Consider the following 14,207-nt stretch of genomic DNA (forward strand, 5'->3'; position numbering starts at 1 on the left):
GGGGGGATGAGGTGCCTGGGATGTGCCAAGAGGGGATACGAGGTACCTGGGATGCACTGGGAGCAGGAATGGGGTATCCAGGCCTCTGTACTGATGGGCAAGAGGAGAGGGGTGGCAGCGGGTCAGGCTGCTCCAGGTATGCAGGTCTTAGCACTGACTGCAGCTCCCCTGGTTGTGTCTTCTTTCTTTTTAATAACGGGTTTGTTTTCCCATTCCTCGTGGAGAGCACGCCTTCCCCCCCCCACTGGGAGAGGGGGAGGGGAGGGTGTGTATTATAAATTTCCTATTTTTCTGATAAAACTGTATCGCTACAGCGGAAATCAAATCCCGTCTTCGATATTTTTAGCATGAAAGCGTGAAGGAGCACTGATACTGAGGGAAGGGAGGACAGGCGGGTGCTGGCAGAGGGGAGGGTCTCCATGGAAACTGTTTTCTTTAAATTCCCGCATTCGGGGCACTGAGTGTGTAGGAGGTGATGAAGGAAATGAAAAAGCAAAAAAAAGAGAGAAGCTTTTTTCTTTTCTGTTGTCACAAAACTGCTGTAGGAACCTTAGGAGAAATGGGCATAAATTATTGATCATTTCAATGTGAATATATATGAATTTTAATTAATAATCGCCCTGTCGTGTCTCTCAAGTGCAGTGGTGGGGGATGAGCAGGCAGCAGCCCATGACCGACCAGCTGGTGCTGGAGGGGCCCAAGTTTGTCTAGGGACATCTTTGAAAAGGATCTGGTGCTGTGCTGTGCTCCTGACTCATAACCTCCTCAAGACTCCTCCATTTCACCCCTCGGGGATGTTTTCCCGTGCAATGTGCGATGACAGACGGTTGTTACTAGCCAGAGACGTCGCAGGGAAGAGCCAGCGCTCAGACGAGGGTGGCTGGGGGTGATGCTCTTGTCAGCCATGGTGGGGTTTGGGTTGGGCTGAGTACCACTGAGTTGTATTGAAGTTGGTATTGAAGTTGGGCCGAAGTGGGCTCACGAGAGGGTTTTTTTAATTCTTAGGGGTTTTTTTAAGGTATGAAAGTGTGTTAGTCAGGCTCTGTTATTATTCTGGTCTGAAACCCCGATGGTAGGCATGAGCAAATGGTGGGTCCAGGACATTCAGTGAACCCGCATCCCCCTTCCCCACAGGCACAGGGCCTGAGGTGGCGCAAGGGTCCTTGTGGTGCCCGGCCCTGGTGTTTCAGATGATAGCTCTGCTGACAAGGTGGTGCATTAGGTAGCCAGCACTGTCTGAAAAATGTCTCACTGCAGCACGGAAAGATATTTTTAATTCATTGAAAAGTGAATGACCTAAAACCAGCAGCTGGTGATGGAGAAGGTTAAATAGTACAAAACAGATACATTTTCAACTAAGTAATTTTAGAAGGAAAAAATACTGCTTGGTACGGGGTGCACATTAACACTGCCTGGCCATGGCCTCAGTAGTTCTTCAGTTGCTGCTGCAGCTTCTCTTCCAAGTCCATCCCCGGTGCGTTCTCCATGTGACACTCCTGCTGATGCCAGGCTCAGCCGAGGACACCGCAGTGGTGTTCACCAGAGTGGAGGTCATCTGCTACAGGGATGAAAAGCTCTGCTTGAACTGGGGCTTAGCTCAAGCTGCTGAGCCAGATTTGGTTACAAACACAAAGTTTCTTAGTGCTTGAGCATGTTCGGTTTTGGCTGTGGCATCTGTCTGCAGCTGAGGATGCAGTTACCTGTGAGAATGGGAGCTGGGTTTTGGCTTAACTTTTCAGGGATATAATTTTTTTTCTTGTATTTGTTAGACCCAATGTCCTTTCCTTGAAATTGCAAATTGGTTTCTGATTCTGCAGAATCCTCAAGTGCTGTAGCGAGTGTGGCAGGCTCGCAGCAGCACGGGGGGGGATTTGCCGTGCCTAGGTTCCTTGCCGACCTTTAACTGGTATTTAGGAATACCTGTCCAGCCCTTTGGGAGGCATTTGCTGAATATGGTGATTGTAGGGAAGACAGCTATGTCATGTGGATGATTTGTTCACTGATGTTTTGCTAATTTAATTTCTGAAGTTCTAGCTTCAGCGCAGCCTCTTTGCGAAGGTTTCCCTCATGCAAAGAGCTTCATGGGTCCTTGCCATTCTGGCTCATCGGTCAATCAAATCCAAGGTTAAAGAACCGGGTGGGTATGAGAGAGTTTTGTTTTTCATAGTAGGTGCTGGTTTAACAGCAGCATCAAAAACGTGCCTGTACTGTGGGAGCAGGTTGTTGATCTCGTTTTTCGTTCTGCCAAAACCAAGTGCCCTGGCTGTGTGTTGCGGCTGGGCTCAGGAGCCGCGTGGAGGGAAGCGCCGGAGGGAAGTCTGGGGCACACCAGGGATGGCACCTGGCTGCCTCCGGTCCCTATTGGATGCAGAACGGTGATCTAGAGGTCAGGGGCTGTGCATCACGGTATCTGATGCAAACCTGTCAGCATGCGGGTGGTCCGTTAAAAGAGCGTTTAAAGAGTGTGCAGGAACAGACACAAGAAGTATGCGTAGATGACGTCGCCTAAGGCAAAACAGAAAAACCCCAGACCTGACAACCTCCCACAACATGTTTTCTCAGTTGCTAAATGGGAACAATATTTAACCAATAGTTCAAACCCAGCCAAGAGAGGAGGAACAGGTGATCTGAAGAAGTTCAAGATCCATTCAGAAACTGATCCCAGAAGACAGGAATCCCTAGCAGGCACGGTCTGTGCCCCATGCTGCAGCCAGCTCTGCCACAGTCAGCCTGGCTCTTCACCGGTGAAAGCCAGAGCAGAGCTTGGCCCTTCTGCATCGCTTTTCAGCCATTTTATTAATGTTCATAGCAGATGGTTAAAACCTTTCTGGCAGGCTTTGCTGCCTGCAGAGGCAGTCTGAGGCAGAAGGGTTCCATGTGAGGGAATAAGGTGCTTTGTCTTAGGCTTTCCAGATCAGGGCAGGCCAGTCCGGCCCCCGGCACCCCCACCTTTCCACTTCCTTGGCCAGACTGGGGTGTTACCGTTAGCCTCTTGGTTTTTGCTTCTGCATTGCCAGCTCTGTCTGCGGTGAGATTGCCTCCCTAAATTTGTTAACAGCAGCCAAGGGTTATATATGCGTGAAGATGAGCTTCAGAATGCATGCGTGGGGCACTACAAATGTGCTTCATGCTGGAGTGATGGGACAATGCAGGGAAGATGCATGAACTTTAATAGGAGCAGCCCAGAGTTCATCACTCACCTGCCTGCAGCCACCTGCGCTGTCTGCTGCGGGTGGCTGTCCTGAGCCCCAGGTCTGGAGCCCCTCACGCAGCTGAGACACCATCTCAGGGTGGCGGGGTGTTGTTTTGGGGGAGCCCATGGCTGTGGAAGGGTCTCTGGGATGCCCTGGAACGGCATGGGGCATGTGTTCAGTGGATGCTGGCTTGTCTGGCGTCCTGGAAGACAGACCGCCAGAAGCGTTCCCAGCAGCTGTGGAAGCATGTGCTGTTCTCCAAATTCTGTCTTTTCTAACTGTGGTGGTAATTTTCTAGTGTGTATCTGAGGCAGATACAAATCATAGGAGGGGGAAGGAAGAATTCAGGTTACATGATTCTGATGCTTTCTCTGCTGGCACATGACAACAGAGCTAATGAGCAGGAGGAGTCATCGCAGTGCTCGGAGGGCTCCGAGGGTGCGTGTGGCCCATGTGCTCAGCTGATGCTTACAGCCGCAACCGGCACAGGGGGTCTGCCCTGCCCAGAGCCCTGGAGGCTGCAGCCGTGGGCTGCACAATGCTTGGTACTGGTGGACTGCAGAGAGGAGAGGGGAAAAAGTGCAAATGCTGTCAGCCGTTGTGGCAGGAATGAGCCGGCTGTTATCATAGCTAAGTGCCATTCATTGCAAAATCAATCTTGCACCCAGCACTGGGTCTCCAAGGCTGTGTTCCTTCTTCCCCTTCCCCAGCTTCGTGCCGGCGGAGAGCTGCACTCCAGGCAGTGGGTGAACACCAGTTGGGCAGTAATTGCCATGGAATTAACCTCTGACATTCTTCTAAAAATAGGCCAAATAAATCCAATCATTAGCAGCTCTCCTGCTTGCTTTGCCTCAAGGGTAAACACTGCAGATTAACACGTTTACAAGTTACAGGTCCATGAGTGTTTCCTTGATTCTCTAGTTACTGCAGCCGAGCAGCAGTCCCTGCTCAGGGCTTTCACCTCCTGGTGACAGCACTTTGGTTTGTGGGGCAGGGGAGCAGTGCAAGCACGGTGGCTTTTGGGGCCACGGAGGGCTGAAAGGTGGCACTTTAATTTACCTTGATAGACAATGGGAGGGCAGAGTTGATGTGGTTGCCCAGGCTGCTCTGCCTGGTGAGTTCAGGTGAAGAATACAGAGGTGTCTTCATCCGTCTGCTCCCTTTCCTCCAAGGCTGAAGGCAAACTGCCTCCCCATGCGTCGGAGGGGAGCGATGAAGCAGAAGAACTGGGCAGGAGTGAAGCCAACCCCTTGTCTGGCTGCTGGGGCAAGGTGCTGGTGTGCCAGGTAGCACTGAGCTCTCCCTGGGTCCCAGGAATCGATCACATCACCCAAAGTGGTGGGGCAGCGCCCCAAGGCATGAGAGGAGTGTGCCGTGCGGTACCGTGCCATGCCCCACTGCCAGCAGCAGTCCCCAGGCTGTGTTGGGCACAAGCACAGCATGGGGATGGAAATATCCCTCAATTGGGCTGCTGGGGTGCAGACCTGGGCGGGAGAGCAGGGGGGCTGAGCAGGTCCATAGCAGCAGAATTCCAAAATGCTGTGGCCATTATTATTATAGACAATAGAAAAACAGAGATTTGTGGAGATCCCACAGGAGACGAAGTGCTGACAAGGCACGTAGCTGTACAGGGAACGGTGCTTTCTAGATGCCTGTGAAAGCCAGTCTGCAGTTAACTTAAATTGTCTTTGTCTTCTTCTTTCCAGCTGACATCATCTCTACAGTAGAATTCAACCACACTGGAGAATTATTAGCAACAGGGGACAAGGGGGGGCCGTGTTGTAATATTTCAACGTGAGCAGGAGGTAAGTGCCAGTGAATACAAAATGCCCATTTTATCCTTTTAAGAGAAGCTTCCTGCTGTTTCCTAATCTGTCTGTGTCACTCCTAACCTCAGGTCCCTCCTGGCAGACTCCAAACTGAAAAGCAACTATTAGCATAAGCAGGACCAGATTTCAGCTTGTAAAACGCCCTCCAAAACCACGTTGCATTTCCTGCATTCTTTTGCTCTGGTTGCAGCTCCCTGCAGCCGGGTGTAACTGGGATCAGACCGGTGCATTTGAGCGTGCTGCAGGTGTCCATCTGGCCACCCTCCAAAAACCTCTCACACCACCAAAATATCCAGATGAAACAATTGTGTTTCCCTTCTGAAACACTTTGCCCCAGGAAATTTGAACAAACTCCTTGTTGAAACCCTGAGTTGCGGTCTGCCCAGCCTCCTGCAGCTGTGGTGAGCGTTCAGCCTCCAGCACGGCCGCCTGCACCAGCATGGCCGGGGGGCTGCGCAGGACCCCACCACCCGGGAGATTCCCTGCCCTTCCCAAAGCCATCCCACATAGCTGGTCTGGCACAGCACGCACAGCATCGCATGGTCTGAGCGGGTGGGAGCCATCCTCCCCTGTGGGTGTGTTTGCCGATGGTGGAAGGGATGAGTCAGGCCTGGCTATGAAAAATGTCATGGTCTGATGAAGGTTTTAATTTTTTCTCAATGTTATAGGCTCGAAATTATTTCTGTATACGCTGGAGAGAACCAAACGGTTAAAGGTTACAGGCATAGATGCTTCATCAACCTTTCTAGCACTATTTCATTTCTTATTTTCCTCTCATTTTATTATTCTACTGCTTTTTGTGAACTTTAAGCTTCTTAGCATTGCACCAGGTGTATTCTGTTCAGCTCCTGCTTTGGAGCAGTGCTGTGCTCCAGGGGACAAGCAGGGCTTTACTGACCCAAACGCTTTGTTTGTATGTGGGAAGTTCCATCTCCACGATAGTTTTCATTTAATTACTTCAGCCCCGCTCAGAGCCTGGTACTGGGTGGTTCACTGTGTGGGATTTGCAGGTCCAGGGTCCCTGACAGGTCTGAGCGCTGAGCCATGGCACGCAGCATCAGTTCTTGCAGAGACACTGCCCTTTTCTTGGCTGCGTTGTCCTTGCTTTGTATTTGTGCCCCTGCGGGGCAAATGCTGCTTATTCTGTGCAGGTGGTGGGGCGCTGCCTGCACCTCCTCTGGGGCTGGTGTGGGTGCCTGGCAGGAGCCAATCCTTGGTCCCAGCCGTTCACCAGGGGTGGTTGGCACGGTGTGGTGGGCTCTGTTCCCACGCCATTCCTGCTGAGCACACCAGCACTGCCATGCCCGGGGATGCCGAGCCTTGGCTTTCAGACCTGCGCTGCGTCACCGCGACCAGGCGCTCGCCGGCACTTAACAAACCTTAGAGAACCAAAGAGTCAACAGAAAATGTTCCCCTGCTCTCTGTGCCTTAAACTCCTCTCTGCTCCCCTTCCTGCAGAGCAAAAACCAGCCCCATCGCCGGGGAGAGTACAATGTCTACAGCACCTTCCAGAGCCACGAGCCGGAGTTCGATTACCTGAAGAGTTTGGAGATAGAGGAGAAGATCAATAAGATACGATGGCTCCCGCAGCAGAACGCAGCCTATTTCCTGCTCTCCACCAATGGTACGTAGCTGCGGCCACAGCAGCCGCTGTCCCACCACCACGGGTCCCTGGCCCCCTGCAGCCAGGCGGGGCCCACTCTGTAGCGCTTCTTTGGGAAAAACGTATGCTAACAAAAATATGGAGACTCCTTTTGGTGTGACATGGATGTCACGGGGGAGCAGGAACAGGTCCAAATCTGTCTGGCAGAGTGCGATGCCGGTACACCAGGTTTTGTCCTTATTTCAGGGCAGCCGTTCTGAGTCTTCTCCCCCTGCTGACAATTTCGGTTTTTTTGGTTTTTTTTTTTTAAAAGAAAAACCGCAGCTGGTTTGTTTCAATTTGCAGCTGTGTTCAGCTCAGCAGTTCCATGTTATGTTCAGATAAATATCAGGAGGATCCAGGAATATTACTTGGGATGAATGGGACCTTAAGATGGATGTGACTTAATTACTTCAGGGGAAAAGGAGGGGTCTAATTATCTTCCATAACCAACTTACTTTGTGTTATAGAATTGCCTCTATTGATCATTGTAATAAAATTCAAAGACTTACTAAACTCATTTGGGGGGAGAATCGTTGAAATGCAATGAAGATTAATTATAGAGCATAATGTTTTGTTAATTGAGTTTTTAAATAGTATTTTGATTAACAGGGATATTATCTTTCCATTTGGGATGGTGTTTCATATGCTAGCAGGTTATCAAAATTATTCTTTTAGAAATACTCCCGTGTTATGCTGTTTCTTTTTGTTCTTACAGTTAAACTAACATTATATATATAACCCCCCTAAAGTGAACCGGCTTAATAAAAAAATTAATGGTGCTCTATTGGAATTGCTGTGTAAAGGAGAAAATGAAGATGGATGATATGGTTGTGTATGAAACCTGGTGGAAGTGATGATAAACTACTGATAGTCTCTGCCAGGAGGGAGGAAAGAAAACACCATTACTCAGAATAAACCCACATGTTCTGGGGCTCCTTCCCCAGTGGCTCTGTGGCTCAGGAGCTGTGGCGGGGCAGCGTGGAGCTGCCTGCAGCCCCTTCTAAGACTTTACCTCCTCTGAGCAGCTTCCAGGCACGGTTGCCTCCAGTCGTGCTTTGCCGCCGCACAGTGCTGTTGCTTGCTGGAACCTCAGGTTGCCTGTGGCTCTGCTCAGCTTGCTGTGCGCTGGAGTTCTGCGTGGACTCCGCTGGAAGCAGAATTAGTTACCATGTGGCACCCTGTGTCTGATGGGCTTTAAAGCTGTGCACAGCCTCCAGTGCCTGCTGCCGGCATGGGTGCTGCTGTGGCTGCCACCCCAGCACCCCGACACTGGTGGGGTGACACCCAGCCAGAGCCACCCTCGGGGGTCCCATCCCTCCTCTCACCTTCCAAAGGGGCAGCGTGGGGCTGGAGCATGGAAGGCAGTCAGCAGGGATGGCTGGCGGTGTTCCAAGAGGATGGGAAATAGAGCTAGCGGGGACAGAATTAGGAGAGCTGGTGCATCCTTGGTGTTTAACACATTACTCGAAGCTAAAGGAATCTGGACATTACTCTTGAAAAGTAACAGGTGGCCCCTGGATAACTGCTGTATGAGATACGGAAATGCGGGAGGAAAGGTGTTGTGTGGAGCCTGCTGTTGGCTGGCTGTTCAGCGGGTGTGCAGGTGTGGGGAAGGGGATGTCTGTGTGCACAGGCGTGCAACGTGCGTGTTGGAGGAGCAGCCGTGTGTGGTGTTGGGACAGTGGGTTCAGCCCCCCAGCACTGCCTGAGCTGCCCCATCCTGGTGCCAGCACCTCGAGGGTGACTCAGCCCCACCACTCAATATATTGAACGCCAACATTCAGAGCATGACCTCTGAGGCACTGAGCCCTGGGAAATTACTTCGCCTATTATTTCTCCATTAATCCAATAGTTCTGTTCTGTTGTTCAACCGTCTCCTTATTTCTGGAGTAAACATGCCAGGAGCTGTCCAGCAGGACCAGGTGAACCAGGGCTCTGGGGATGCTGTAGTGAGAGGTACCTCTGCAGCCACGCCGGGCACACAGTGGGGTGGTCACCGGTCTGAACCAACTGTGCCCTTGGCATGTCCAGCGGTGGCTGCTCGGGGGGCAGCCGGCTGTAACACTCTCCTCTCTCCTGCCCCCAGATAAGACTGTGAAGCTATGGAAGGTCAGTGAGCGGGACAAGAGGCCAGAGGGATACAATCTCAAGGATGAGGACGGTCGTCTCCGAGACCCCTCCATGATCACCATGCTACGGGTGAGTGTGGGGAGACCAAGGCTGTCGAGGAGCCTTTCTCTTCAGGGTCTTGGGTGAAAATTGCTGCTGGTGTCACCTGTGTGCCGCAGTACTGGTAACACTGTCCTGACGCGGTAGGTCTATGTCCGAGGGCTCCTTGTGTCGGAGGCCGGTGCTTTGTCGGGTGTGTGGGTGCAGGAGCAGAGGAGGGAGCTGTCGCTGGAGCAGTGCCTGGGCTGTGCCGGCTCTGGGCACGTGTGCTGTGAAGCACCGTGTTTTGTATCATGTTGGGTACCTCGGTGCCACAGGGCTGCTGCTGCAGGGCCCTGCATGCCGTGCCCATCCCGGCGAGGAGGCAGTTAATGCGCTCTCCCTTCTCAGTGCATTCGCCACCGCCCAACTTCTGCTTTGGGAACAGAAGTACTTTCTCTAAATGAGTTTTCCTCCCAGCCTAAGGAGATTAAACCCAGCCTCCCAAATTGAATGTAAACACCTAAGGCTATGTTTTCCATTTACTTCGAGGGGGCTGGATGCACAGACCACATTAAAGCAGCCGCCCCTGTGCCCCGGGAGCATCGAGCATCGCTGGGAAGCCTGGCAAGGCAGGGTGTGCGGGCACAGCAGCGCCTGGCTGCTGGGCATGGCTCTGCCACCTGGGAGCTGCCTGAACCTGGCCGGCAGTGCCAGCAGGTTGGTTCTTCCCCCAGCACTGCCCTGGGATAGCTGTTTATGATCTTTAATTTGCATATAAAGAGTCAGCTCTGGCCCAAGGCAGTGCACGCCCCCTTAATTCAATCAGAGCCCACCCTGGGCCCCGGGAGCTCTGGCAGTGGGGGCAGGCAGCGCTGGAGACCCCCGGTGTGTGGGCTACAGCAGTGAGCGGGGTGCCCCTCTGCCAACGGGGAGAAGCCGTGCTCCCCCCCACATGACGTTAGAGCAGAAACAGACATTAACTCGTTTAACCCATAACCCATAGACCTAGAAATGCCAAGTATGCAGGAATTTTGTCATGATGTTAATCAGACCAGACCAGCTTGTAATTTATTAACATCCTGTCAGAATTTGCATTTTGAGTACTTGGGGGGGTTATATTTATATATATATATATATAATTGTTGCTATGATTACCCTTGGCTCACTTTTATGGCTTCCAGTTCCATTGCAGACAAAGCCATTGAGGACCCCAGACAGGTAGTTAATTCTCATCCCCGTGCTGTGCTGCTCCTGGTGGCTGGCAGGCATTTTTCTTTACAGAGCAAGAAAACAGTTTATTGCATGTGTATCAGCTGTTATGTTTCAGGCAGCATTGCCGGCCTATTGCGCTGTTACTAGACTGCCTGTTGGAGGAGTTTGCTCTGCATCTGGGTGTGGGAGCCGGGGTTACCGACCCTCTGCAGGGCTGGGAGGCAGGTTTTAAAAAGGCAGCAGTGTTAAGGGGTGTTATTCCAGTTAGTGCTTTCTTCTCTGGCTAAATGCGCTGGAAAAGCCCTGGGCTTACTGAGGAAACACCGGTCACCATTTCGCCTAAATTGCCGTCTTGGTGCCTGTGCCGAGCTCTGCGGCAGGTGGCTGTCGGCGGCAGTGCCGTGGCCAGGGGTGTCCTGAGCACCCCAGCATGCTGCTGGAGACCATGCAAAACAGCAAATGCAAGGTCAGCGTTCTCAAGGGAGCAATGTTTGAATATTGATTTTTTTTTTATTTCCAGTGTATTCTTTAGGAACATTGAATTTCTGGAGTAATTATAGCAACTCAAGAGTCCAGGATAAATGTTGAGGCATATTTCTTTTCCAACAGAAACTGTTTTAAAGTCGCTAAAATGCTTTGTTGTGGGAACACTGAGTTCTGACATTTTGAAATGGAGATTTTTAACTTTTTGACAATGATTTTTTATCTTTTGGATTGACCCAGCTGTCAGCTCTGTAGGTGCCTTGTCGTCCATCCCACCGGCCATGGCCGCTGGCTGGTCAGACGTGCACCAGCAGGCATGGGGAGCATGCAGGGACATGAGCTGCAGTCCTGTCTGCCCAGAGCTGCTGGTGGGTCCCCCCTTGCCTGGGCGAGGGGAGCCCATGAGGAGCATGGCAGGTGGCCCTGGCTGTGTGGCACTGTGTCCTCTCCTGCATGGGATGCCCACAGCACTGCTCACGTTGGCTTTGCAGTGCTGTGTGTGCCCAGGGGCTTAACACTATCATTTAGCTGCTCCTCCTTCTCTTCCCTGTGTTACAGAGGCTGGGGTGGGGAAGAGCGGACAGCCTGTGTGTGTTTGCCAGGGGCAGGTACATAGCAGTGCCGAGCTGGTGGCTCAGGCTCCCACCCCAGACCTGCCTCTGCGCCCCACCGCCTGCCCCTGCCGTGCCGGCAGGATGTGGTTGTGGATCGATTGGAGCCCGCGATGAGGGTGATGATGCCTCAGCGGGGTGCATGGGCGATGTGGTTATGAAAATAAATAAATAATTGTCATGCTTTGCTACTGATTGCTGGCATGAGTTGATTGCATTTGACCACTTCCTGGTGCCTGAATGGGTGACCACAGGGTTGGAAGTGGAGCCAAAAATCAACCTGGGTGTTTTTGCAAGTGCTCGGCCTGAAGTCACACCATCCAGCCCATCTGTCACTGCTGGTGCCCAGTGGGGCATAGCCAAGGAGGGGCAGGGATGCAGAGATGCTGCCAGCGTGGCCGGTACTGGGTGCAGCCCTGGGCAGTGCGTGTTCAGGGTGGGGGCAGCCCGCCCACCCCACCAGGCACCCACCTGCCCTGTCCCTGCTCACCCCAGGGAAGGAGGGCATTGTGATATTTATCTTTTTTCCCTGTAGAAAGTCACACTGAAATACCAGAGAAGTGGATGCTGTTTGCTGTCTACCCCCAAAGTTTCTGCCTTTGTTTTGCTTTCAGTCTGTTTACTCCTGGTAGCAGCGCGGTGCCGTACGACTGGGGGAGTTTGCTACTTGGGTGTCTCCCTTGTGCTGTGGGGTCAGGCACTGCGACCCCCTGCTCCCTGGCAAGCAGCCCCATGGGAGTGTACAGCTCCCGCTTCACAGGAATGAGGAGAGGTAAAGCACGATGTAAGTGCTTGGTATTATGGTTATTAGCGTCTGCCAGCACAGCGCCTGCTGTCCCTGAGGATGGAAGACTGTGGAGTCTTCCGCCAGCCCTGGTTTGATCTAATGTTTTGATGATTTTACTTAGACAGATATTTACATAGCTGTAACCATTTTGCTGCAGCTTGGCATATCTTTGACATTTAATTGTCCTGTGATGCTCGCGCTTTGAAAATTAAACTGTGGATGGATGTGGCTTTACTCCAACCACAGGCGAGTGAAAAAGGGCTTTAAAACCACCTTGCTGCAATCGTCTCTCACCCATTTCTCTTAAGGCTTTCAATGTACTTGATGAGCATTGTTCTCTGAGGGATTTCTAACCTGCATAGTGCAAAAGGAATATTTAACTCCGCTCAGGCTGTAAAGTAAGGCTTGTGCTGTCATTAAAAAAGCTCTGCTTGTTTGGCTAGCCCCCAGTCTAATGGCTACAGCCCTGTGGCCTCATTTAGCTGCCTCGGCAAGCTCTCCCATGCCGCTCGGTGTACAGCCACACCTGCACTGTGGGATGTGTGCAGGAAATAATTAACACAAATAATATCCAGGGCTTAAATTTTTTTAAATAGAGAACATGTTTGCTTTGATCCCTCACAGTGCAAATCAGACTGTGGTGAAACAGTGGTGTGCATCTCCCACTGGTACCGTCCCCACTGCAGGAGGTGGTGGCTGTGGGCACTTGGGTGCTATGTGTGGGAAGATGCTCTCTGTGCCTCTGGTGAGCAAAACTGGGGCAACCAGCCAGGAGAGACCATTCCCAGGCCTCCCTTTACTGTAGAGAGGGGCTGATCTTTGCGTTTGTTTAAAGAAGAGCAGCAGCAGCCAGCTGTGCTGCCCGTGCTGCCTTGGCACATACTGCCCAAGCTCCGAGCACCACAGGGACAGCTGTCTGCCTCCCCGATGTGCCGGGGGGCTGTGACTGAAGGGTGTTCTTGTGTCGGGCCACTATGTGTTCTGAAACCAGGCTGGGATTTCTTAGTCCACCAAGTCCCCTGCTCCTGAGCCACACTGGCAGTGGGGAGAGCAGCCAGGGCTGGCAGGGGCTCCGGCTGGGGGCTCCCAGGAGGGGCTGCTGCTGCCTCACCTCCTCTGTCCCAGGGGAACCCAGGGGAGCTCACATACTAGTTGGTAACAGCTTTCCCTGCCCCAGAGGTCACAGATCTCTGCCCCAAGCATTTTAAAATGCTGGTAAGTAAGGAAGCACCCTGCAAACAGGCTGGTGCTCAGGAGCCCAGGGGCCAGTTGCTCTGGTAGCAGGGTCAAGTCTCACCCAGGTTATTAAGGACTCGGGATTGCTGTGCTGCAGAGTGGTGTCCTGTGGTCTCCTCTGGACACCTCCCTGGGGGAGGAGTGATCCTCCGAGCCCAAGCACGATGTGGGTGCAATGCACAGGTGCGTGGATGTGTCTGGTTCTTGGTGTTTGTAGCTGTTGCAAAGCGTGCTCTTGGTTAAGAGCTGCCACTTCACTCTCAATTCCAGCAAAATCCATCATAAATTCTGTTTTATATCTCCCACTTTTCCAAAGCACTCAGATTTCTGGGCCCCTGGGCACAGTTCCCTGGGGAGGTTGTGCTGTATTCCCTCTGCATCCCAGGCACCCCACGGGCAGCCCTGGAGTGGGGCTGTGCGATGGGAGAGGGGAAGGGGTGGGCAATGCTTTGGAGAAGCTGTGCTGCTGGTTTTCCACCTCAGCAAAGAGATCTGTCTGTCTTTTCCTTTTATACATTCTCCAAAGCATTATCATTTAAATGACAAGGTAATGTGAAACATTTGGCTTTTTTTGGCTATAAAATGCACATGGCAGAACTAATCAATTTCAAATGATCGTCATCAAACCTTTGCCACAGAAATTTTTTTAAAAAAAGGATTTTCCCCTTTTCATTAGTGGCTTACATTGCTCTAAAGCTGCTCAACGGGTACCCTTTGCATGCTCGACTGCCCTTTGGTAGCCTGGCCCCTCTGAGCTGGGCAGCACTGGGCTCACTGCCACATGATGCCATCCCTGGGAAGCCACCGTGCTGGTCCAGGACATGCTGGGGACCTGTGGCGTATCCTGGCTTGGAGGTGCTTGATTTTTGTCACTCTTGAAGCAATGCCCTGAATGAAGACGAGCTTGGCTCAGTCTCGCAGTGAGGCACAGCCAGTGTGCAGGGCTCTGAAGCCACCATGCAAGTAACGGCTGTGTCACAGCAGCACCCAACCCACCAGTGTGCGCTGCCTGCACCTCTGCCTGCTTCATTCCGCAGATGCTTGAAAAGAAACGAAGGA

The 14,207-nt window shown here is 52.2% G+C and overlaps 1 protein-coding gene across 1 annotated transcript in view; it reads left to right on the top strand.

Moving 5' to 3' along the window:
• PPP2R2B (protein phosphatase 2 regulatory subunit Bbeta) overlaps positions 1–14,207 on the top strand; it is a 67,830-nt gene that overhangs the window by 36,996 nt on the left and 16,627 nt on the right. Inside the window, 4 exon segments of the mRNA XM_055812982.1 lie at positions 4,901–4,962; positions 4,964–4,999; positions 6,482–6,647; positions 8,755–8,867. Coding sequence (XP_055668957.1) covers positions 4,901–4,962; positions 4,964–4,999; positions 6,482–6,647; positions 8,755–8,867 — 377 coding nt within the window.

The sequence above is a fragment of the Falco peregrinus genome, chromosome 8, assembly GCF_023634155.1.
Source record: "Falco peregrinus isolate bFalPer1 chromosome 8, bFalPer1.pri, whole genome shotgun sequence".
Classification (NCBI taxonomy): domain Eukaryota; kingdom Metazoa; phylum Chordata; class Aves; order Falconiformes; family Falconidae; genus Falco; species Falco peregrinus.